Source organism: Chrysemys picta, chromosome 2 (genome assembly GCF_011386835.1).
Source record: "Chrysemys picta bellii isolate R12L10 chromosome 2, ASM1138683v2, whole genome shotgun sequence".
Classification (NCBI taxonomy): Eukaryota; Metazoa; Chordata; order Testudines; family Emydidae; genus Chrysemys; species Chrysemys picta.
Genome location: NC_088792.1, coordinates 258,403,708 through 258,424,090, shown reverse-complemented (window position 1 = coordinate 258,424,090; position 20,383 = coordinate 258,403,708). Strand labels below are relative to the sequence as shown.

Below are 20,383 nucleotides of genomic sequence, written 5' to 3'. Positions count from 1 at the left end.
CACTCTCCTTAATATGCAGGCCTTACTGAGGATTGTGTTTTCTTTATTATGGTCTGTCTCTTCAGAACATTTGAGGTCCTTGTGGAATGAGCTGAGCAGCTATGTTTAGGTATGGCCCCTGAAGTTCTCTGTTGCTTTCCTTCAGTTGAGGCCTAACAGACATTGTCTGTAGCTGCCATGCTGAGTAGCAGATTTGTTACCTCTGGCTGTGTAGAATTCCTCATGGTTCTCTCTGTCCTGGGGGGTCCCAGACTACCCATCATCATCTCTATTTCTTAGAGGATTTGATTATTAGAGATGTCAATAGGTGGGTATCTGATGACCTTCAGTGACTTACCTACAATGTACGAAGGTGGCAAATCCCACGCAATATCTATACAAACTTCTAATAAGTTCTGGGGATGAGCTGGTGGCTGTAGCACATATGGATACTGTAGTGGGGTGGCTATCCCGCTCCTGCCGGGAAAGGCTTAAAACAGCCCTGGCAGAGGGCTGCAGCTCTAAAAGCTAGGCTAATTGGGGAAGCAGCCACAGCAGGGCCACGCCCCAATCAGGCCACAGCTGGCCTATATAAAAAGGCTGGGAGCCAGAGGCCGAAGAGTCTCTCTTTGTGTTCAGAGAGAGAAGGGCCTGGCTGCAGGGAGTTAGACAGGGTACCTGTAGTGGAGCAGGGCTGGGGAAAGGCTGAGGAGCTGGGGAGCTCCAACCTGGATAGCCCCAGGCTGTGGCCTGGTAATAGGCCAAGGGGTACTGGGGGGTTGCAGAGGGCAGTCCAGGGCTAGGCCAAGGCAGCAGGTCCAAACCCAACCTTGCTAATGATGAGTGGCCTATACTGCAGTCTGCCCCAGAGCGTGGGGGCTAGTTGGTGACTAGCAGTGGCCTTATCCTGAGGTGAGGTGGGGATAGTGGGTGGGGGTTCCCCAGGGAGGGGAGACCCAGCGTGTGTGGGTATTGCCAGGGGGCAGCACCCAGAGCAAGGGGCACCGGGGTCCTGGGAAGGACACGAGGGCCAGGCCAGAGGGCAGGTGGATCACCAGCCTGCAGGGGTGCTCCAGGATGCTGGGTGAGATAATTCCCAGAAGTGACCAGCAGGAGGCACCACAGGGGTGAGTCCAGACCTGTTACAGATACCAATGACCTAGAGATGGGTAGGAGAGGGATCCTGGAAACTAAATTTAGATTACTAGGAAGAAAAGCTTAGCCCTGGAACTCCTATACTAGCTTTCTCTGAAAAGCTGCTAGTTTCATGTGCAGGCTCAGCTAAATGGGAGGAGCTTGGGTCTCAATAAATGGATAAAAGATGGTATAAAGAGGCATGTTTTAAATTTTATTAGGCACAGGGAAAATTTGAAGGGAGAGAACCTGTACGGATATATGAGTTCAAACTTAACCATAGTGTTGATATAAAAATGTAGCAAGGATAGACTAATATTCTGACTGGAAGTCCATTATATCCATCAGTGACATTTTAACCAGGAAAAAAATCTTTAATGTGTTTCATCTGACCATACTGAAAGATAAAATTGTGCATCCTCTCAGATACAATCCATGTCACCTATATGAACAATTTAAAAAAGACTAGGTAATGCTGTGCACCAATATTGTTAATAATAATTTAACTCCTAGCTGAGCTAAAGAAGTGGTCTTCAACATTAGATAATTTGGTAAATATTAAGTGTACCATTGTTACAACAGCAGCATTCCTGATGGATAATACTTTATTTTAGTTTCTAAGGACTTGATTCTGCCACCCTTACTCACACTGGGATTACTTGTGTATTAAGGTGCTATTCACTGTAAGGGAGGCAGAATTGATCCCTGAACATTTCTGCTGTTTCAATAATAAAGTTGTGGGAATAAAGTGAGTGTGTTTATTGTGTTCCTGATCAAAGCTCTTAAAAGGAATTTTAAAAATTTGCAACTAAATAGCACTTTGGAAAATAAAAATTGGCTGCAAAATAGTACCTTCCCAACATAATACGTGTATGCGAGAGGCCCTTAATGGAACATAATCCAATTTCTAGTGCCGGAATTAAATCTTGCAGGCGCCACAAATCATTGGTACCTTAATAGAAAAATGTTTTTTCTTTGCAATGTATAAAGAAATGAAAAGTAAAGTCAGTAAAATAGGCAAGGAGAAGGGAAGATGGAAGAGAAGTGGAAAGCATGTTTTGAAATATTAAGCAGAATTCTAAGCCAGATCACCAGATCTGAGTCCACTTCAGTTTTGGGGAAGTTCACAACCAAACTTCAGAACATTATCAAATAAAGCCATAATCTCTAAGCACAGGTAATGTGTATATACACAGTTATAAGCTGTGTATGAACATATTGTTAATTACTTTCAAATTTGTTTTTATACTTCTATTATTTATAGGCTTAGTGATAGGAAATTGACTTTTGACTGTTGTAAATCATTGTCTTAGTTTCCATGATCTCCCCTCTGAAACTGGATGGTCAACACAAATTGTTGTTAAAGTGATTATTCTTTTTGTGTTAGGGGAACTATTGTGATCAGCCCCCTCATTTAGATGTTTGTAGGTATCTTAATATCTACATAATGGTAGATGCAACGGCACACCCCTCCTGGTTCAACAGCTCTTCCATCTCTGTCTCACATCCTATAAAACTTTCAGTTTAGCACTGAACCATTTTATTATATAACATTCATATGTCATTTCCTAGGTGTCATTTTGATCATCAGTTTGGGGAGGAAACAGACACAGGAGCTAAGGCCAAAATTTTGCATCGGAGTTACATAAATCCACCTGTGAGCACCTAAAGAAAAGTGGCCTGATTTTCAGATCGGTAGAGCCTACAGTTCTTTTAAAAATCAGGCCATTTTGTTAGGTACCTAACTCTATGCACCCAAACTAGAGAATTCTGTCTAGAGCCCCAATCCTGCAAATGTTTTACTTTAAGAGTAGTCCCGATTGACTTAAGTGGGATTTCTCATATGAATAAATGTAAACATGTGAATGAATGTTTGCAGAGGCCTATATGACTTGCCTTGGGAGGCATTGTATTTTAATGGATTAGACCTAGAACTGGTCACTGGAGACTTGGATTCCAGACCTGGTTCTGACTTGCTGTGTAACACCAGGCATGTTACTTGAATTCTGAATTTATTTAAACACTTGTAAATTGGGGATACTGATTTGACAAGTGCTGTATGAAGTGGCAGTATTAAGGCTTGTTAGTAGCAATCAGGGATAGAATTCCAGACATCCTGGTTCTTAATGCTTAATCTTCTAGACCATATGGCTTTGGGGGCAGCATCGTTTCCTCCTCCAGCTTTTAAGCATTCACAAGTGTGGAATTTTTTAAAGCAAAAGTGGATTTTTTTAATTTAAAAAATAACCCCCTCAGACAGTGACAAGTTACAAAAACGAACATTGAGAAGTGTGATAAGATCACCTCAAACTCAAACACACAAATTGAAAAAGGAAAAAAAAACTTTGTATTACAAATGTTTTGCCTGGCTCTACTTACATGGTGCTGAGTGCCCTCACTGAGTGAGCTGAGTGTGATCAGCATCTTGCAGGATCAGGTTGAGCCCTCAGCACCTAGTGCATGATGATATCCATAATACAGGCTGTTTAATTCTGATTGAACCTGCAACAGACGGCTGTATTGATTGCAATGGAGTTACTTCTGATTTTACACCACCACAAGGGAAAGGAGAATCAGGCTCAACATTTCTTAGATTATCTTGCTTCTCAGTTAAACACCTACCTTGACTGTGATTTTTCTGAGAAGTTTTGTAGCACTTTACAGCTGACAGACTCTCTCCCCCTTCTTTCTGCTTCTTCCATGATCCTCTTTGTGTGAGGTCCTTATTTTTAATCTTATTTTGTAAAATGAGTCAGTTGGCTTCTATTCAGGGCAGAGTAAGTGGCTGCTTCTGCAAAGAAAATTAATATTCTTGTTTGGAAGGGTGAAAGTAAATTAATAACTGGAAGGGGAGGCAAGTCTGCAATTAGTATCGCCATTGCCCTCTACTGTGCACGGTGCAAAACACATGGTGAATAAAGTTTCCCTTAAGCTCTCCCTACCAAGACTCTTATTGTCAGTGAACTTTGTACTGCTTTGGTTTCCTTATCTTGCTGTTAGCTCAACAAGGGAAGATCCACTGCGATATCTTTTGTTTGCTGGTTTTTGTTTTTGCTACTTGTAAACTATATTATTTCTGTAGGACTCAGTATTCCCTAAACAGACATCCTCTGAAGATTTTTCAGTGTCAGCCAGAGGGGAAGTTTCAGTGATAGATTTTTATAGGTCTTGCTTCCAGTTTCATGTAGATGGTTCTTTCTATATAGGTTTTCATGGGCCAAAAGGAAAGTGGATGCCTACTTTGAGAGGAGCAGGGAATGGCAAAAGTCTGTCTTCAATTTACTTCTTCCCTTTTCCCCTTAGATAAAAATAATCAATATTTTATTTTTTTACTGGATGTGGCTCAAAGTAAAAATAATCCCATACCCAGTCTGTAGGGCTGTCATGCAGAAATTTGGAACAGCTGGAATATTTGTTTCTCCTGATAATTCTTTGTTTTTCTATATCACTTTAACCAGATTAGCTGGTAAACTGTGCTATATAAACACCTTAGTTAGCATGAGAGATAGTAGCTCAAAGTATTAACAGATATATGATTAAATCTGTCAGTGTTCCTGTTCACTATACCTTTATTATATCTTTATACATATTATACTTTTCATATGTAAAATGTAGTCATTTGTCCAAGGCATGCAATGAATCACTAAGGGTATATCTACACAGCAAAGAAAAATCCGCAGCTGGCCCATGCCAGCTGACTAGGGTTCTCGGGGCCCAAGCTGTGGGGCTGTTTCATTGCTGTGTAGACTTCCACCTTTTTTGTGGCTGGGGGAGTGGTAAGGGGGGGAGGTCTTGGTGTAATGTTTTAGTTATTTAAAACAGCAACAAAATCCATCATGCAGTTTCATATTGACACTCACATGGATTATCAGCAGGGTTGGAACTTTTAGATCCACCACACAGGTCTCTGCCACTTCAGCTAATGGAGTACCTGATAGCAGTAGTTGGTTGTCATCATCTGTGTGAACCATCACAGGAGGGGGATCAAACACATACTTTGCCAGAGGGTTTTACAGATATTTTGTGTCAGCATCAGAATGGTGAGACTCGGAAATCTTGGGATCCATTCCAGGCTCTGAAGGCAGGCACAGACTGTTCTGTCCATTTCCCCCAATCCCTTTTGATCTGTTCCTATTCCAGCTACATTCTCCTTGCCTACCCAGTCTCCACTCCTCAGGTTTCTCATCCCAGTTCCCTTTCCCAGCCAGTCCCTATTCCCCCTTGCCAGCTCCTCATCTGATCAGTCTCTCTGCCATGTACACACTGGATCTTAGAGTGCTTCCCTGAGCTCCTCATCCAATCTCATTCTCACCCTCTCTCCCTCCTTGCCCCCAGGGCCGGCTTTAGGCCAATTCCACCAATTCTCCCGAATCGGGCCCCGCGCTTAAGAGGGCCCCGCGCCCAGTGGCAGGGTCGCCCAGAGTGGGGGGCAAGTGGCAGGGAATTCCTTTCCTGGCTAGAGGCACCTTTTTAATTTTTACTCACCCGGCGGCGCTCCAGGTCTTTGGCAGCGGGTCCTTCACTCGCTCCGGGTCTTTGGCGGCACTTTGGCGGCGGGTCCTTCAGTGCCGCCGAAGACCCGGAGCGAGTGAAGGACCCGCCGCCAAAGACTAGGAGCGCGGCCCGGTGAGTACAAGCCCCACGTGTTTTTTTTAACATGTTTTTTTTTTTTTTTTAGTCATCCCTGTCGGGGCCCCGTCGAAACTGTTCGAATCGGGCCCCGCACTTCCTAAAGCCGGCCCTGCTTGCCCCAGTCCCAGTTCACCCTCTGTAACCCAGCTCCTTCTTGGATCTGTCTCCCTGTCCTCTCATAGGTTCCTAGTCCCAATTTCCTTGTCTCCCCAGTCAGTCCTTTTTTCTCAGATAGTTATCTGATTTCAGTGTCTCCCTTCCCAGCCAGCTGGCTCCCAGTCCCTCCACTCATTTCAATCACTGGTTCCCAGTCTCCTTCCCTAACAAGTTCCAGCCTCTCCTCCTCTGTTGGCTCCCAGTTCCAGTCACCTTGTCCAACCCATCCCAAGCTTCCCCCACTCTGATTCCCAGGTCCAGTCTCCTTACTGATCCGGCCTCAGTCTCCACCTTCCCGAGCTCCCAGACAGAGATTTTTCATTCAGTTGCAGTCATTTCTGGATTGATCCACCCATGCTGGTACTGCAGCGAACAGCTTTTGTCTGTATTTATCCTGGTTGCTCAACAAGGTTTTTGAACAGCCCTGTTGGCAGCCACATCAAAACATCCTTTGAAAAGGGTGCTCATGAGATTGGTCATCCTCATGTCAGTGGGAATTATTATCTTTCAATCTTCATGTGTTTGTGATACTCCTTTTGGTGGAACTTGCCTCCACTGCATTGCACTGGCAGTGTGTTAATCCAATTTAGCACCCAGTATTTATCTTTGTATGTGTTTGTACGGCCAGGGCCAGCTCCAGCACCAGCTAAGGAACCAGGTGCTTGTGGGGGCCAATACAAAGGGGCGGCACTCCATCCGCTATTGGGGCGGCCCGTCCGGGTCTTCGGCGGGAATTTGGGGGCGGGTCCCTCATTCCCTCTCTTCCTCTTTGAGCTGCCACCCAAGTGCCGCTGAAGAGGAAGAGAGGGAGTGAAGTACCCGCCACCAAAGAGTGGAGCGGTGCGAGTGAGCTGCCACCGAAGTGCCGCTGACCAGCTTTTTTTCCTCGCCGCCTGGGGCGGCAGAAAACCTAAAGCCAGCCCAGTGTACAGCACCCAGTACAGCAGAGCTCTTATACTGATGGGTCCTCTAGTCACTGATGCAATCGGAATATGAAATAATTGTAAAGTTTGCCTAGTTCCTTTCCTCTGCCTCTTTTTGGTAGCCATCTTGCATTCTCTCTACAAGCCTGATTTTGTGTATTGAGCACTCTGGTGATGATAGCACCTAGAGTAGGGCACTGCTGTAAGTTTCATAACACAGTAAAGCATTGCGAGTGCTGGCCAGCGCTCAAATGACTCACTGTGGAATTACCAGCTCCTGACACCCAGCTATATCCCTAAATCTACACCATGACATGGAAAGTTGCCACTAATTCCTGCAACTTCTTAACCCTGCTGAGAGTACCAGGAAATTAATTGCCTTGGGAGAGCAATAAGATTTACACATCAGCTTCCCTTTTTAATTAGTGTGTGTGTGTGTGTGTGTATATATATATATATATATATATATATATTATATAATCTGTGGTCAATTTGACTATTTGGCTTGCTTGACTGTTCTCCATTATCTTTGGCCTTTTTTTAAGTGAATGTTTATAATATCTAGAGGATGCAAACTGTAAATCAAATGTAGATGTCTAAGCATCCAAGTTTTTAGACATGATAGTGCCAAGTTTTAGGCATTACCATGCCAATCCTGCCTCTTCAAAAATGTTCTCTTGGCACATTTCTCTCAATTTTTGATCTCTCTAGTTATTCTGTGGCCAAAAGGGCTAATATGATTTTTGGATGCATAAACAGCATAAATCTTGAGTTAGAAGTACAGAGGCTATTTTACCTCTGTATTTGGTACAGGTGCAACCGCTGCTGGAATATTGTGTCCAGTTCTGGTCTCCACAATTAAAGAAGGAGGTTGATAAATTGGAGAGGGTTCAAAAGAGCCATGAGAATGATTAAAGGATTAGGAAATATGCCTTATAGTGAGATACTCAAGGAGCCCAGTCCATTTAGATTAACAAAGGGAGGGCTAAGGGGTGACTTGATTATAGTCTATAAGTACCCACATGGGGAATAACTATTCAACAACGGGCTCTTCAGTCTAGCAGAGAAAGGCATAATGGCTGCAAATTGAAGCTAGACAAATTCAGACTGAAATAAGGTGTAAATTTTTAACAGAGAGTATTTAACCATTGGAACAACTTAGCAAGGTGATGCTGGATTATCCGTTACTGGAAATTTTAAAATCAAGATTGGATGATTTTCTAAAAGATCTGCTAGAATTATTTTGTGGAAGTTCTATGGCCTGTGATATACAGGAAATCTGACTAGATGATCACAGTGGTCCCTTCTGGCTGTGGAATCTGTGAATCTCCAACTTCTCCGCTTTCCCTATTGCTTTTCCATTGTTGTTGATAGCTGATTGTAGTCGATACTACATTCAAAGGACATGATTTGAATGGAATAACCGCTTCCTGCTCATCATAAAAAGGAAATACTGCCCCAAGTGTCCAATTTAGAACTGCAGCAAAATGGCAGAATGACAGGAGTGATTTACATATGTAAAAGCACTGAACCCTCAAAAGCAGAATTAAGACAGAGGGAAAGACCAGGAGGAATATATTTAGAAAGTTCTGCCTCATGCCCCAGCCACTATTGTTTTAACTTAATACTCAGAGCTGCCGATATGTGAAACCTCTGAATATGTAAATATGTGGATGGGATTGGGAAGACTAGGGATGCACCTTTATGCCCTATTGATACAGCAATATGTTGAAATAGAATTTTAAATTTTATATTTCAAAGAAACAGCCAGGGCAATTTAAATATTTTCCATATATATTATATAAAAGAAAAAAACAACAGCCCCAGCAACAACAAAAAACAGTTGGCATGTATGGGCACCCCAACATTATAATAATCTGAGAACCAAATCATGCATACTAGAAATTAAATTGTAGTTACAGTCCTTGGCTTTATGCTTTAGTATCGTAAATATTTACTGCCCTCTTGTGGAGAAAAGCTGTGTTATCAATCTAGAGAAGCCAGAAATGGAGAAATCCTATCAGATCGCATCTGCCCACACAGAAAGATAGAACATAGTTATTCGTCCGACAGAGGATGGATCAGATATTAAACTGATACTACATGTCATAACAGCCACGGAATTAATCAGATTATAATAGCTCCATGAGAGCAGGTTCTTGATAATTATATTTTATACATTAATGTTATCTCAGGCTCTGAGGACATGGCTGGTGAGGACACTCTCTGTACTTTGTTTTTTGGAATGTTGTGGATACCTCTGTGTTTCAAACACCTCTCCCTTCAAAATATGCATTAGGAAGATCACCTCTCCTCTGAAAAGGATTGGATGCATCTCCCTTCGTTCTGAGTCTAGTGACACGTATCCTAAACTAGGCAGATGAGTCCATTCAGAAGGATGTGCAGCGTTTCCAAAGCCCAATGGCTCAGGCAGTGAAACCCCCGAGCAGGGAACTAAGCACGATACATCTTGCATGGGAGCATGCAGCAGTAACTACAGGACTAGAGACTGTCAACAATAAAATCCTGATGCATAAATGAAAATGCCAGATTAGGTCTGAAGCTTTGTGGGGTCATTATTCACTAGTATAGGGTCAGCAGCTGCATATTCGTGAACAGGTTTGTGAATATTAGTACCCACGAATGATTTGTCCAGAAATACATGTGGACGTGCATTATTCACTGTTTGCTACTGATCTGCTGATTGGTTTGTCATCCAGGAAGGGGGCAGAAGCAGTACACTGAAACCTGAGTGACCAGCCACACACTATGAATAACCAATACTGTATAATTAGTGAACAGTTCATAAATAACACTAAAAATTACTAGCTCAAACAGCTTTGGCTAGTATTTCTAAACAACAAATACATTAATAGAAAAGAAGGATTGATTCATGTATAATTTGGCACTAAACAAAAAAAAGCAAAATTTTAGGGCTGTCAAGCAATCAAAATTAATCGTGATTAATCGCACTGTTAAAAATAATAGAATACCATTTATTTAAATATTTTGGATGTTTTCTACCTTTTCAAATATATTGATTTCAGTTACAACACAGAATACAAGATGTACAGTGCTCACTTTATATTTTTGATTACAAATATTTCCATTGTAAAAAACAAAAGAAATAGTATATTTTAATTCACCTAGTACAAGTACTGCAATGCAATCTCTTTATAATGAAAGTTGAACTTACAAATGTAAAATTATGTACAGTAACTGCATTCAAAAATAAAACAAATGTAAAACTTTAGAACCTATAAGTCCACTCAGTTCTACTTCAGCCAATCCCTCAGACAAACAAGTTTGGATACAATTTGCCGGGGATAATACTGCCCACGTCTTGTTTACAATGTCACCTGAAAGTGAGAACAGGCATTCACATGGCACTGTTGTAACCGGCATCGCAAAATATTTATGTACCAGATGCGCTGAAGATTCATATGTCCCTTCATGCTTCAACCACCATTTCAGAATATATGTGTCCATGCTGATGGCGGGTTCTAATCAATAATGATCCAAAGCAGAGTGGACCGACGCATGTTCATTTTCATCATCTGAGTCAGATGCCATCAGCAGAAGGTTGATTTCTTTTTTGGTGGTTCGGGTTCTGTAGTTTCCGCATTGGAGTGTTGCTCTTTTAAGACATCTGAAAGCATTCTTCACACCTCGTCCCTCTCAGATTTTGGAAGGCACTTCAGATTCTTAAATCTTGAGTTGAGTGCTGTAGCTATCCTTAGAAATCTCACACTGGTACCTTCTTTGCATTTTGTCAAATCTGCTGTGAAAGTGTTCTTAAAACGAACGTGTGCTGGGTCATCATCCAAGACTGCTATAACATGAAATATATGGCAGAATGCATGTAAAATAGAACAGGAGACATACAATTCTCCCCCAAGGAGTTCAGACACAAATTTAATTAACACATTTTTTTTAATGAGCATCATCAGCATGGAAGCATGTCCTCTGGAATGGTGGCCGAAGCATGAAGAGGCATATGAATGTTTAGCATATCTGGCACGTAAATACCTTGCAATGCCACCTACAAAAGTGCCATGCGAATGCCTGTTCTCACTTTCAGGTGACATTGTAGCTAAGAAACAGTCAGCAGTATCTCCTGTAAATGTAAACAAACTTGTTTGTCTTAGCAATTGGCTGAATAAGAAGTAGGACTGAGTGGACTTGTAGGTTCTAAAGTTTTACATTGTTTTGGTTTGGTTTTTTTGAGGTGCAATTATGCAACAAAAAATCTACGTTTGTAAGTTACACTTTCACTATCAAGAGATTGCACTACAGTACTTGTATGAGGTGAATTGAAAAATACTATTTCTTTTATCATTTTTACAGTGCAAATATTTGTAATAAAATATAAAGCAAGCACTGTACACTTTGTATTGTGTCATAATAGAAATCAATATCTGAAAATGTAGAAAAACATACAAAAATATTTAATACATTTCAATTGGTATTTTATTGTTTAACAGTGCGATTAATTTTTTTAATCACAGTTAATGTTTATGTTTAATTGCAGTTAATGGGGGGGAGGGAGAGCTCAGTGGTTTGAGCATTGGCCTGCTAAACCCAGGGTTGTGAGTTCAATCCTTAAGGGGGCCACTTAGGGATCTGGGGCAAAATCAGTACTTAGTCCTGCTAGTGAAGGTAGCGGGCTGGACTTGACTTGGTGACCTTTCAAGGTCCCTTCCAGTTCTATGAGATAGGTATATCTCCATATATTATTTTTTTATTATTATTTTATTATAATTAATCAGGTGAGTTAACTGATTAATTGACAGCCCTACTAAATTCATAACTAATATTAATCATAACAAAGTTTGACCAGCTGTACAAAAGGCCACTGACTGGCTTCTCAGGTAATACTTTTTCAAAATTACCTGTGCAAAAAATGGCATTTAAGTAGAGTGATGCAAACTATACAGAACAATATTTTTCATATATGTATGTTTTGTAAAACCTGCTTTGCCGTGAACAACAATACAGAGAATCTAGCTCAGTTTCAAAGTTTCCTAGGCTCTATGCACCAGTCTCTATAAACCACCAAAAGAATTTCCAAAAGTTCCAACAAAGCTTTGTTAGAAAGTCCCTGTAACAAGTTTTGAAAACTCAATGCTTCATAGGTGAGGATAAATCAGGATTAAGTGGCTACTGGGGAAAATGTTACAATACCAATTGCAATCTTACAATACCAATCCATTTTTGAAAAGTATTTAATTACCATGCAAAGAAAAATATCTTAAATGTGTGTACACACACACATACACACTCTCTCTGATCAGTCTGGGTGATCCTGTCTTTGCTTTCTTCAGTTTAATTTGTTGTTCACTCTAATCCCATTGGTGTAATGCATCACAGACGTTCAAGGAGAATTTGACCACAGTAATAAAATAATTATTGAAGATTAGTCTTGATAAGGAGGCAGCTATCTTGGAAAGTAGAAACAATGGCTATGGCTATATGCCAAATGACAGGCACGGGCATTATTACTAGAAATAGTGAATTGCCACTTAAAGAGCAGAGCTGGCCATAGATCCCAGGCTGCTGTGCCAAACTACTTGCGTGCTTGAATTCTCTCTGAGAAAGATGGTTTTGTAAACAGTGTGGATTAGATTTAATATCTGAGCTATTGTCACGTTCAGTCTCATGCAGTGACACCATAAACTAAGAAGGATAGTGGTGCCTTAGAGCCAAGTTGGGAGAAAAGACTTGGGGCCACATTGCAGCATTTAGACACTAGCTGGATTAGAGAGTGGTATGGGGCCATGCTACCACATAGGGAATGTTGAGGGGGATTGTACCAGGCTCCCCACCCTGAGAAGGATGCAGTCGTCCCTTTAGGGAAGCGGAACCATTCTTTAGAGAGGTGCAGCTTGTTCCCGCCACTCTGAAGTGCGGGGCTGAGTAGGGGTTGTGTGGCGGGGTTACAACTCACCGGTGCGACGCCTCCTGCTGGCTGTCTTGAGAATTAGCTCTTTCCAGTCCAGAGCGCCCTCTGCAGGCCAGTGTCTCACCTGCTGCTGGCCCTGTGTCCCTCCCAGACCCCAGTGCCCTTTGCCCAGGGGTTCTGCCCACCACAGTACCCCCTTGCTCTGGGTCTCCCCTCCCTGAGGAACCCCCAATCCTCTAAACCCACCTTGCCTCAATTACTATTGTCAGTCATCATCTAGCCTCCACCCCCTGGGGCAGTCTGTAAACCACTTATCATCAGCAAGGGGGTTAAGACCTGCTGCCTTTGCCTATCTCTGGACTGTCCTTCTGCAGCCCCCGTACCTATTTGTAGGCCTTTAACTAGGCCTGCAGCCTGGGGTTTTGCTAGGCTGGAGCTCCCCAGCTCCCTCTGCCCTTCCCTAGCACTGCTCCACCTCAGGTACCCTGCTCAGCTCCTGAGCAGCCAGGTCCTTCTCTCTCAAAAAGCTAGAGAGAGAATGTCTGTTTCAGTCTATGGCCCTCAGCCCTCTCATAGGGTCAGCTGTGGCCGGATTGGGGCGTGGCCCCACCTGTTGCTGCTTCCCCCAATCAGCCTAGCTTTTCTCCACCACAGCCCTCTCCAGGGCTGCTTTAACCCCCTCAGGGAAGGAGTGGGGTGACCACCCCACTACAGGTTAGGACAACAATGCTCCTCCTCCTCCTCACCCCACTTTGGGTGTGTGTGGGGGCGGACTAAAGGTCCATGTGGTTTCAGGAGTTCAGAGACTCCTCTTGTCCTCTCTCCTATGTAGCCTCATGAGGGTCTGCCACAATCCAGCCTTTAGCCATTTCTCTCTGTGTAGTGTGCTGGGCAATCTGTAAGTAATGGATCCTGGGTAAAATCTAACACTCACTTCAGCAGGCCTCAGGCCCTGGAGCCAGTTTTATTCCACTCTGATGGGAGGGGCTTGGATTCAAGGGGGCTCCAGCAGCCCAGGTCCTTGCTCAGCAGCACACAATAGACAGGAGCAGGACATGGGTGGGGCTGTGTGAGGATTGGTGGCAGAGTTTATTCACTGCTGTTTCACATCCTCCCTCTGCACCAGGGTTACCTCACCCACACAGCTGAAGAAACAGCTGCAGTGCAGTGGCAGGGCCTCTCCCTGGCTATGCTGGGGAAAATGCCTTTTCCTCTTTCCTCCTACATGTCTCCCTGGTGCCCGCAAGCTAACTGGTTGGCTGAGATTTGACATTTTGTGCTTGTGTGCAGACCTAATTCCTCTACCATACATACAAAACCATAACACCCTGCAATAGAACACTCTGTAGCAAAATGTAAGGAAGTTCCTTCTCTTCTTCTTAGCATACGTTTGCTGACAAAGTAAACACCCTCAGATAAGTCTGAATTTAATTAAATTTTGCATGCACGGAGGCATTGGCACCACACTTTCTTTGAACTCTGTAGCCTTCACATTCAGTACTTTTTTCACTAGTCTCCAAGAGTCTGTTACATTCTGGGGATAAAGCGGGCTAGCCAATAGAATGCCTTTTAAATTACCAAGTGCTCTCCATCTGAAATTGTAAATGGACTTTGGGGCTATGCATGTGCAGACAGCACACAGAACTAACTGATGTTTTCCCAAGAGAATGTCTGTCCATTGCACTAGGTCAAAAAGGTAGTGCGTGATGTGAGGAGGGGCATTCCAGAGCTGTAACTCTCTTTCCTTGACTCAACCCCCTCCTTTCCAACCTGCAGGAGTTACTTCAGCTCTAGGGCTGTTTCCAAAAGGAAAACAGTGAAATTGTCATTGTTTTTGTCAAGATCACTGTGTTTTTAATAGATTAGCTGAATCCCATCAAAATACTTGAAATGGTCTTTGTCGCTGCTCTGTACAATGATATAGAATCACTGAAGTCTGTTATATTTCATTGCTTCTTCACCATGGGGTATCATATTCACAGAGCACGCTAGCAATGTGATTTGTAAGGGGAAACTGTGGTAAAATGCTGAAACAAGTGGATACAGAGTAGTGTTTTCTCTGTCATTTTAGCAGTGAGTTTCAGAGTTCACAGTGAAAAAGTTTTACTGAATTAACACTCCATGCAGCATTCCGTTTACTTCTTTGGAAGGGAAGATAAAGAAAACAAGATGTGATGGTGAGCACATATTATATTGAGTGGTGTATGCACTTGTCCCAGTAAAGTGATAAAAGAGTCAGGTACTGATCAACTTCAGTGGAAAAACTCCACGAATGCACACCCTGCTCTTCTGACTAGCAGCTTTATCACCCCTTTCAAAATTGCTTCTCTCCATTTGCCAGTTAATAAATGAACTGCTCCAAGATTCAGGCTTAAAAATTATTTTGAACATGTAAAGTATGAGGAAAAAATACAATATGCAACTGTTTAAACATCACTATTTTGATCCCTGGATCAAAGCAATATAATTGCATGAGAAATTTTTGATATGATATAGAAATTTTTATAATTGAAACCATCTTTGTTTTAATGCAATTTAGTATCAACTTTTTCATTTTTCTGACTTCATTAGATGTGCCTGGTCATTAGATATAGTGTTACTAATTTGTTTTAATTTAAAGGCTGCTCCAGTTAATGATTGGTTGGACTAAGGTTTTACTGTGTAAGATTAACTAGATTTAAGGATGGCAAAATGCCATCGTAGCATTAATGCCAGACTTTAATGAGAAGCAGAAGTAAACTCCTAGGACTCTGATAATTTTAATGTGGGACCACAGTTGTGCTCTCATTATCTTAATGCCCTGTTATATTTTGAACATAAAAATAAGTATTCTTCTCCCCATCAACTCCTAGTGATGATTACACTGAATGGTATAATGCTCAAGAATATATATAGTCTTAAAATCATATATATATATTAGATATATAACCCTAAATGCTGTTTCCTTTTGAACCATATCCTTTATCTAAATTCTTATAATCAAATGGAGAAAATGTTTCATACCTTCTCATTGTGTCTGCCTTTATTTTACAAACCACATGAAAGCAAGACAAGATCATACTGACAAACTTCTCTACTGCTAAAGAATACTCTCTCTCTCTCTCTCCTTATATTTTACTATTTTTTTATATTATAGGACACACTGATTTTTTTCCACTCTCATCCTCTTAAGTGAATTTAGTACTCCTGAAAGGTGCTGGGTTCGCTGATCTATAGACTGAAATCCTCTGTTTTTCCACTGATCATATACAGCAGTATAAATTTATCCTATACTCCTCACACAGCCTATCTCAATAGGACCTGGAGGCTTCCATCTAAAGCCCTATTCCTTCGTACCTAAAAGCGCATTAAACACATGTATAAGGCCCTGATTGAAGAAAGCATCCTTATTCAGGACTGCACTTAAGCACCTGCTTAAGAGTTGGGTTATTCATGAACCACACTGAACAATTGCCATTCTGGTGACTAACATACTAACACAGTAGCTGTGGGTATGTCTACACTGCAAAAACAAAGTCACAGCAGTGATTCTCAGAGCCCGGGTCAACTGACTTGGGCTTACAGAGGGTCCTGTGGCACCTTTAAGACTAACAGAAGTATTGGAGCATAAGCTTTCGTGGGTGAATGCTCACTTCATCAGGCGCAAGTAATGGAAATTTCCAGAGGCAGGTATAAATCATACTGATTTATCACAGTATGATTTATACCTGCCTCTGGAAATTTCCATTACTTGCGCCTGATGAAGTGGGCATTCACCCACGAAAGCTTATGCTCCAATACTTCTGTTAGTCTTAAAGGTGCCACAGGACCCTCTGTTGCTTTTTACAGATTCAGACTAACATGGCTACCCCTCTGATATTTGACTTGGGCTTGTAGGATTTGTACCAGAGGGCTAAAAGTAGCCATGCAGACATTCCAGAGAGGGGTGTGGCTCTCAGAGCCTGGGCTCCAGCCCAAGCAGGAACGTCTATACCAGGGGTAGGCAACCTATGGCACGCATGCCGAAGGCAGCACGCAAGCTGATTTTCAGTGGCACTCACACTGCCCGGGATCTGGCCACCGGTCCGGGGGGCTCTGCATTTTAATTTAATTTTAAATGAAGCTTCTTAAACATTTTAGAAACCTTATTTACTTTACATACAACAATAGTTTAGTTATATATTGTAGTCTTATAGAAAGAGACCTTCTAAAAATGTTAAAATGTATGACTGGCACGCAAAACCTTAAATTAGAGTGAATAAATGAAGACTCGGCACACCACTTCTGAAAGGTTGCCGACCCCTGGTCTATATTGACATTTTTAGCCCCAAGTTAGTTGACCTTGGCTCTGAAATATGCTGCCACGGGGCTTTCTTTCTTTTCTTCAGTGTAGATGTACCCTGTGTTAGCATTGCCACACAGTACATATTTTCCCAGCAGCTTTTGGAATAATTTTTGCATTCTCTCAAAAACACAACATAACCCTTTACCTAACGATAGTTTGTTCTGTTTTTGTGCTTTTTTTTTTCCAACTAGGAAGGAGGACAGCAAAAACAAAGGACAAGAGAAAGAAGAAAAAGAATTTAATGGAAAGGGCTCAGAAGCAGCACCACATCTTCCTAGCTACAGATAGAGCTAGCCAGTAAAGACTTTTTTGTTTGTTATATATATATATATTTTTTTTTTTGCAAAGTGCACAAAAGCTGCTATATGCTCCTGCATATGGATGCACTGCAATTCAGCTGCTTTGACAGTATTGGCTGCAAATAACTTGTGAAAAATGTCCACAAGTTTGTTTGTGTTATTTATACTTTTTATTTTTTGAACCTGAAGACTCCAAGGGCCGGAGCGCACTGAGTTGAATCAGTGGAAGTGGTGCCGAAGTGTGTCAAAGACTTTGCATTCAGTGCCTGGGAAATGGAAATGGCCAATGTGTTGACATAAAAGTGCAACAGGAAAGAAGGCTGCAAATCACCATTAAATAATGGACTTGTGCATATTTATATAAAAGAGGAGGTCTGGGTGGTGTAGGTACTCTTGCATTTATGGCCTTTGTTTCTCATATTTGTACATTTCAAGAGTAAATGTATATGAATATCTGCTTAGTGTTAATGTGCATTATTCTCTGCACCCACTGTATTGAAACAGTTGTATAATAAAACTCTGCTTTAAGAAGATATACCACAGGAGTTACTGCTTAGTGTTCTAGGAGCACAATAGTCCTCATGTGTACATATTATGCTGTCTGTGTATAAATAAACTTATTTACTGTACATTTGTGCTTTCATTCTTATGTGTAACAAGTTATGTATGTTTAAAGTTATGTCACTTTGGTTCCAGTAATTCCTAAACATAGTCCAGTAAACACTTTTTACTATGTTTTGAATGTTTTTACAGTTTATCATTAATTTTAAGGAAGCCGGATTTGTTTCTCATTTGTTAAGGCACTTTCACATAGCTAAACTAGCTTGTATTGGCCTCAGAACACAGTGTCAGGTTTGGAATATACATGCCTAATTCTTTCAATAAAACTCAAATCTCTTCAGTTACAATGTAACCTTACCTTGGGCCTGAGGTGAAATGTTGATGTTGCTTCTCACAGAAGGAAATCTGACATCTAAGGCCTCGTCTCCACTGGGGGAGGAGGGGGATTGATCTAAGTTACGCAACTTCAGCTACATGAATAATGTTGCTGAAGTCAATGTACTTAGATCGACTTACCTCACCGCGGTGAGTCGACTGCTGCCGCTCCCCATTCAACTCTGCCTGTGCCTCTCGCCAAGCTGGAGCACAGGAGTCGATGGGAGAGCGCTCAGGGATCGATTTATCGTGACTAGACTAGACACGATAAATTGATCCCCGCTGGATCAATCGCTGCCCGCCGATCCGGCCGGTAGTGAAGACATACTCTAAGAGTTAAGATGAATTATGGTGGTGACGGATGTTCAGGGAAACAAGATTCTGAATGGGGAATTATATGAACAACTCTCATTATCCATCACAGGAGTCGTATGCATAGCTCCCTTCATATTGTGAACAGTACTTTATCCCCATCAGTCCTAACAATGATTACTTCAAAATCCTAGCCTTACTGTTTAGCGAAAGAGGCTTTTACCATGGGGATTAGAAAAGAAATTGCCACCAAACATTATAAATTAGATAATTTGTAGGTGAAGGGGATTCATTTCCTGGTACTGGCACTCAGTTCAGGAATTTGTAGCAAGTTTCAACCTTGCAGTGCATCTGGATCTGTTTATTTATTGCATTTCCCCATTTAGGGAAGGAGAAATCACAAAGGGTATATTTCAGTAGTCTTGCATTATCGGGCCAGCATTCCAAGTGAAGGCTTTTGAAGGTCTGCCTTGGAAAAGTCTGCACTAAAATTGCTGCCTGCCTTCACTTGTGGATGTTACTCTGGCTCTAGAACTAAGATTGTATGTGCATCATGACCTTAAGAACTAGAGAAACTATAAAGCAAAGAAAAAAGGCTTTGGCACCTATCTCTTTAGAAAATAAAACTTAGTGTTAGTTTTAGGTTTACTGATTCTACTCTTCACAAATAAACTATGAAAGAAAAGTATAAACAAACACAGATATTGTATCCATGCTTAGCTATCTAGGAGTATTTTTACTACAAGAAATATACAGTATTAAGCCATATATGAATGTTGTATGAAACTTCTTATGGATTTTCACTTAATCCTGAAGTTCTCAACTCTTTTCATTCTAGAGTATGTTCCTATTTAAATTGAACAAGTTACATATAGTACCTTATTGTTGAGACTAATAAAATTTTTCTATTCCTGGGATGTTGTTTTGGGCATTAAATAGCTGACTTAAAAATGTAGCTGCCTATTTTGATTGTTGGTTATCAAGTTTGATTATAGATGCAGTGACTACCTGAGCAGAATTCCACTGGCAGAGATTACAAATATTTTATTAGCCATGTCATGAAATTTATTCTACAAAATACAATAAAACTTTATAGTCAACCTCTGAGTAAAATATGTTGGTCCTTTTTTAATTAAAAGAATGAATTTCCTATTAATGGAATCCAGAAAAAATATTCAAAGTTTTGTGAGTAGAAATGTGTTTGTCAATGGAAGCTGAACAATTAAGAGATTTTTAAACCAAATAATATTTTGTCAGTTATTTACGTAGTATTATAAATTGGCCTGGCCCCTTAAAACAGGTTCTGTATGCTAAACATAAGCTAAAGAACGATCTTTCCCAGGGATCTTATACTCAAAATGCACCTGTAGAGTGCAGATAACACATAGAACAATGTACCAGATTGAGGACAGCATTTAAGCATGGGCTTAAGTACATCCCTTTTCAGGACTCATTGGCTTCAACGGGACTTAAGCACATGTTTAACTTTATTCGCACAATTAAGTGCTGTCATGAATAGGGATGCTTTCTTGAATTGGGTCTGTCACACTGTCTTCAGTGGCTCATTACTCTCAGAAACAGGGCAGAGATCCCAAACTGGTGGTTCTATAATTAGATTTCACCAAGCCAGTAACAAACATGAATTCCTGGGTCACTATAACAATCTTACCATGGAGTCACAGCCAGTCCCCTTAGACTCTCCAGTCTATCTTGCCACCCTGACAAACTGGACTTAGTGATAAATGGTCACTTCCACCAAAAATCACAGCACATTCAGGTTGCTTCC

At 41.4% G+C, this 20,383-nt stretch overlaps 1 protein-coding gene across 4 annotated transcripts in view; it reads left to right on the top strand.

The window, feature by feature from the left end:
• RSPO2 (R-spondin 2) overlaps nt 1-19,697 on the top strand; it is a 180,670-nt gene extending 160,973 nt beyond the window's left edge. For all 4 annotated transcript variants that reach the window (XM_065586043.1, XM_065586040.1, XM_065586041.1 and 1 more), the window contains one exon: nt 17,242-19,697. In XM_065586043.1, coding sequence (XP_065442115.1) covers nt 17,242-17,351 — 110 coding nt within the window. In that variant the 3' untranslated portion in view covers nt 17,352-19,697. The remainder of the gene's footprint in view (nt 1-17,241) is intronic.
• Nucleotides 19,698-20,383: the final 686 nt, after the last annotated feature.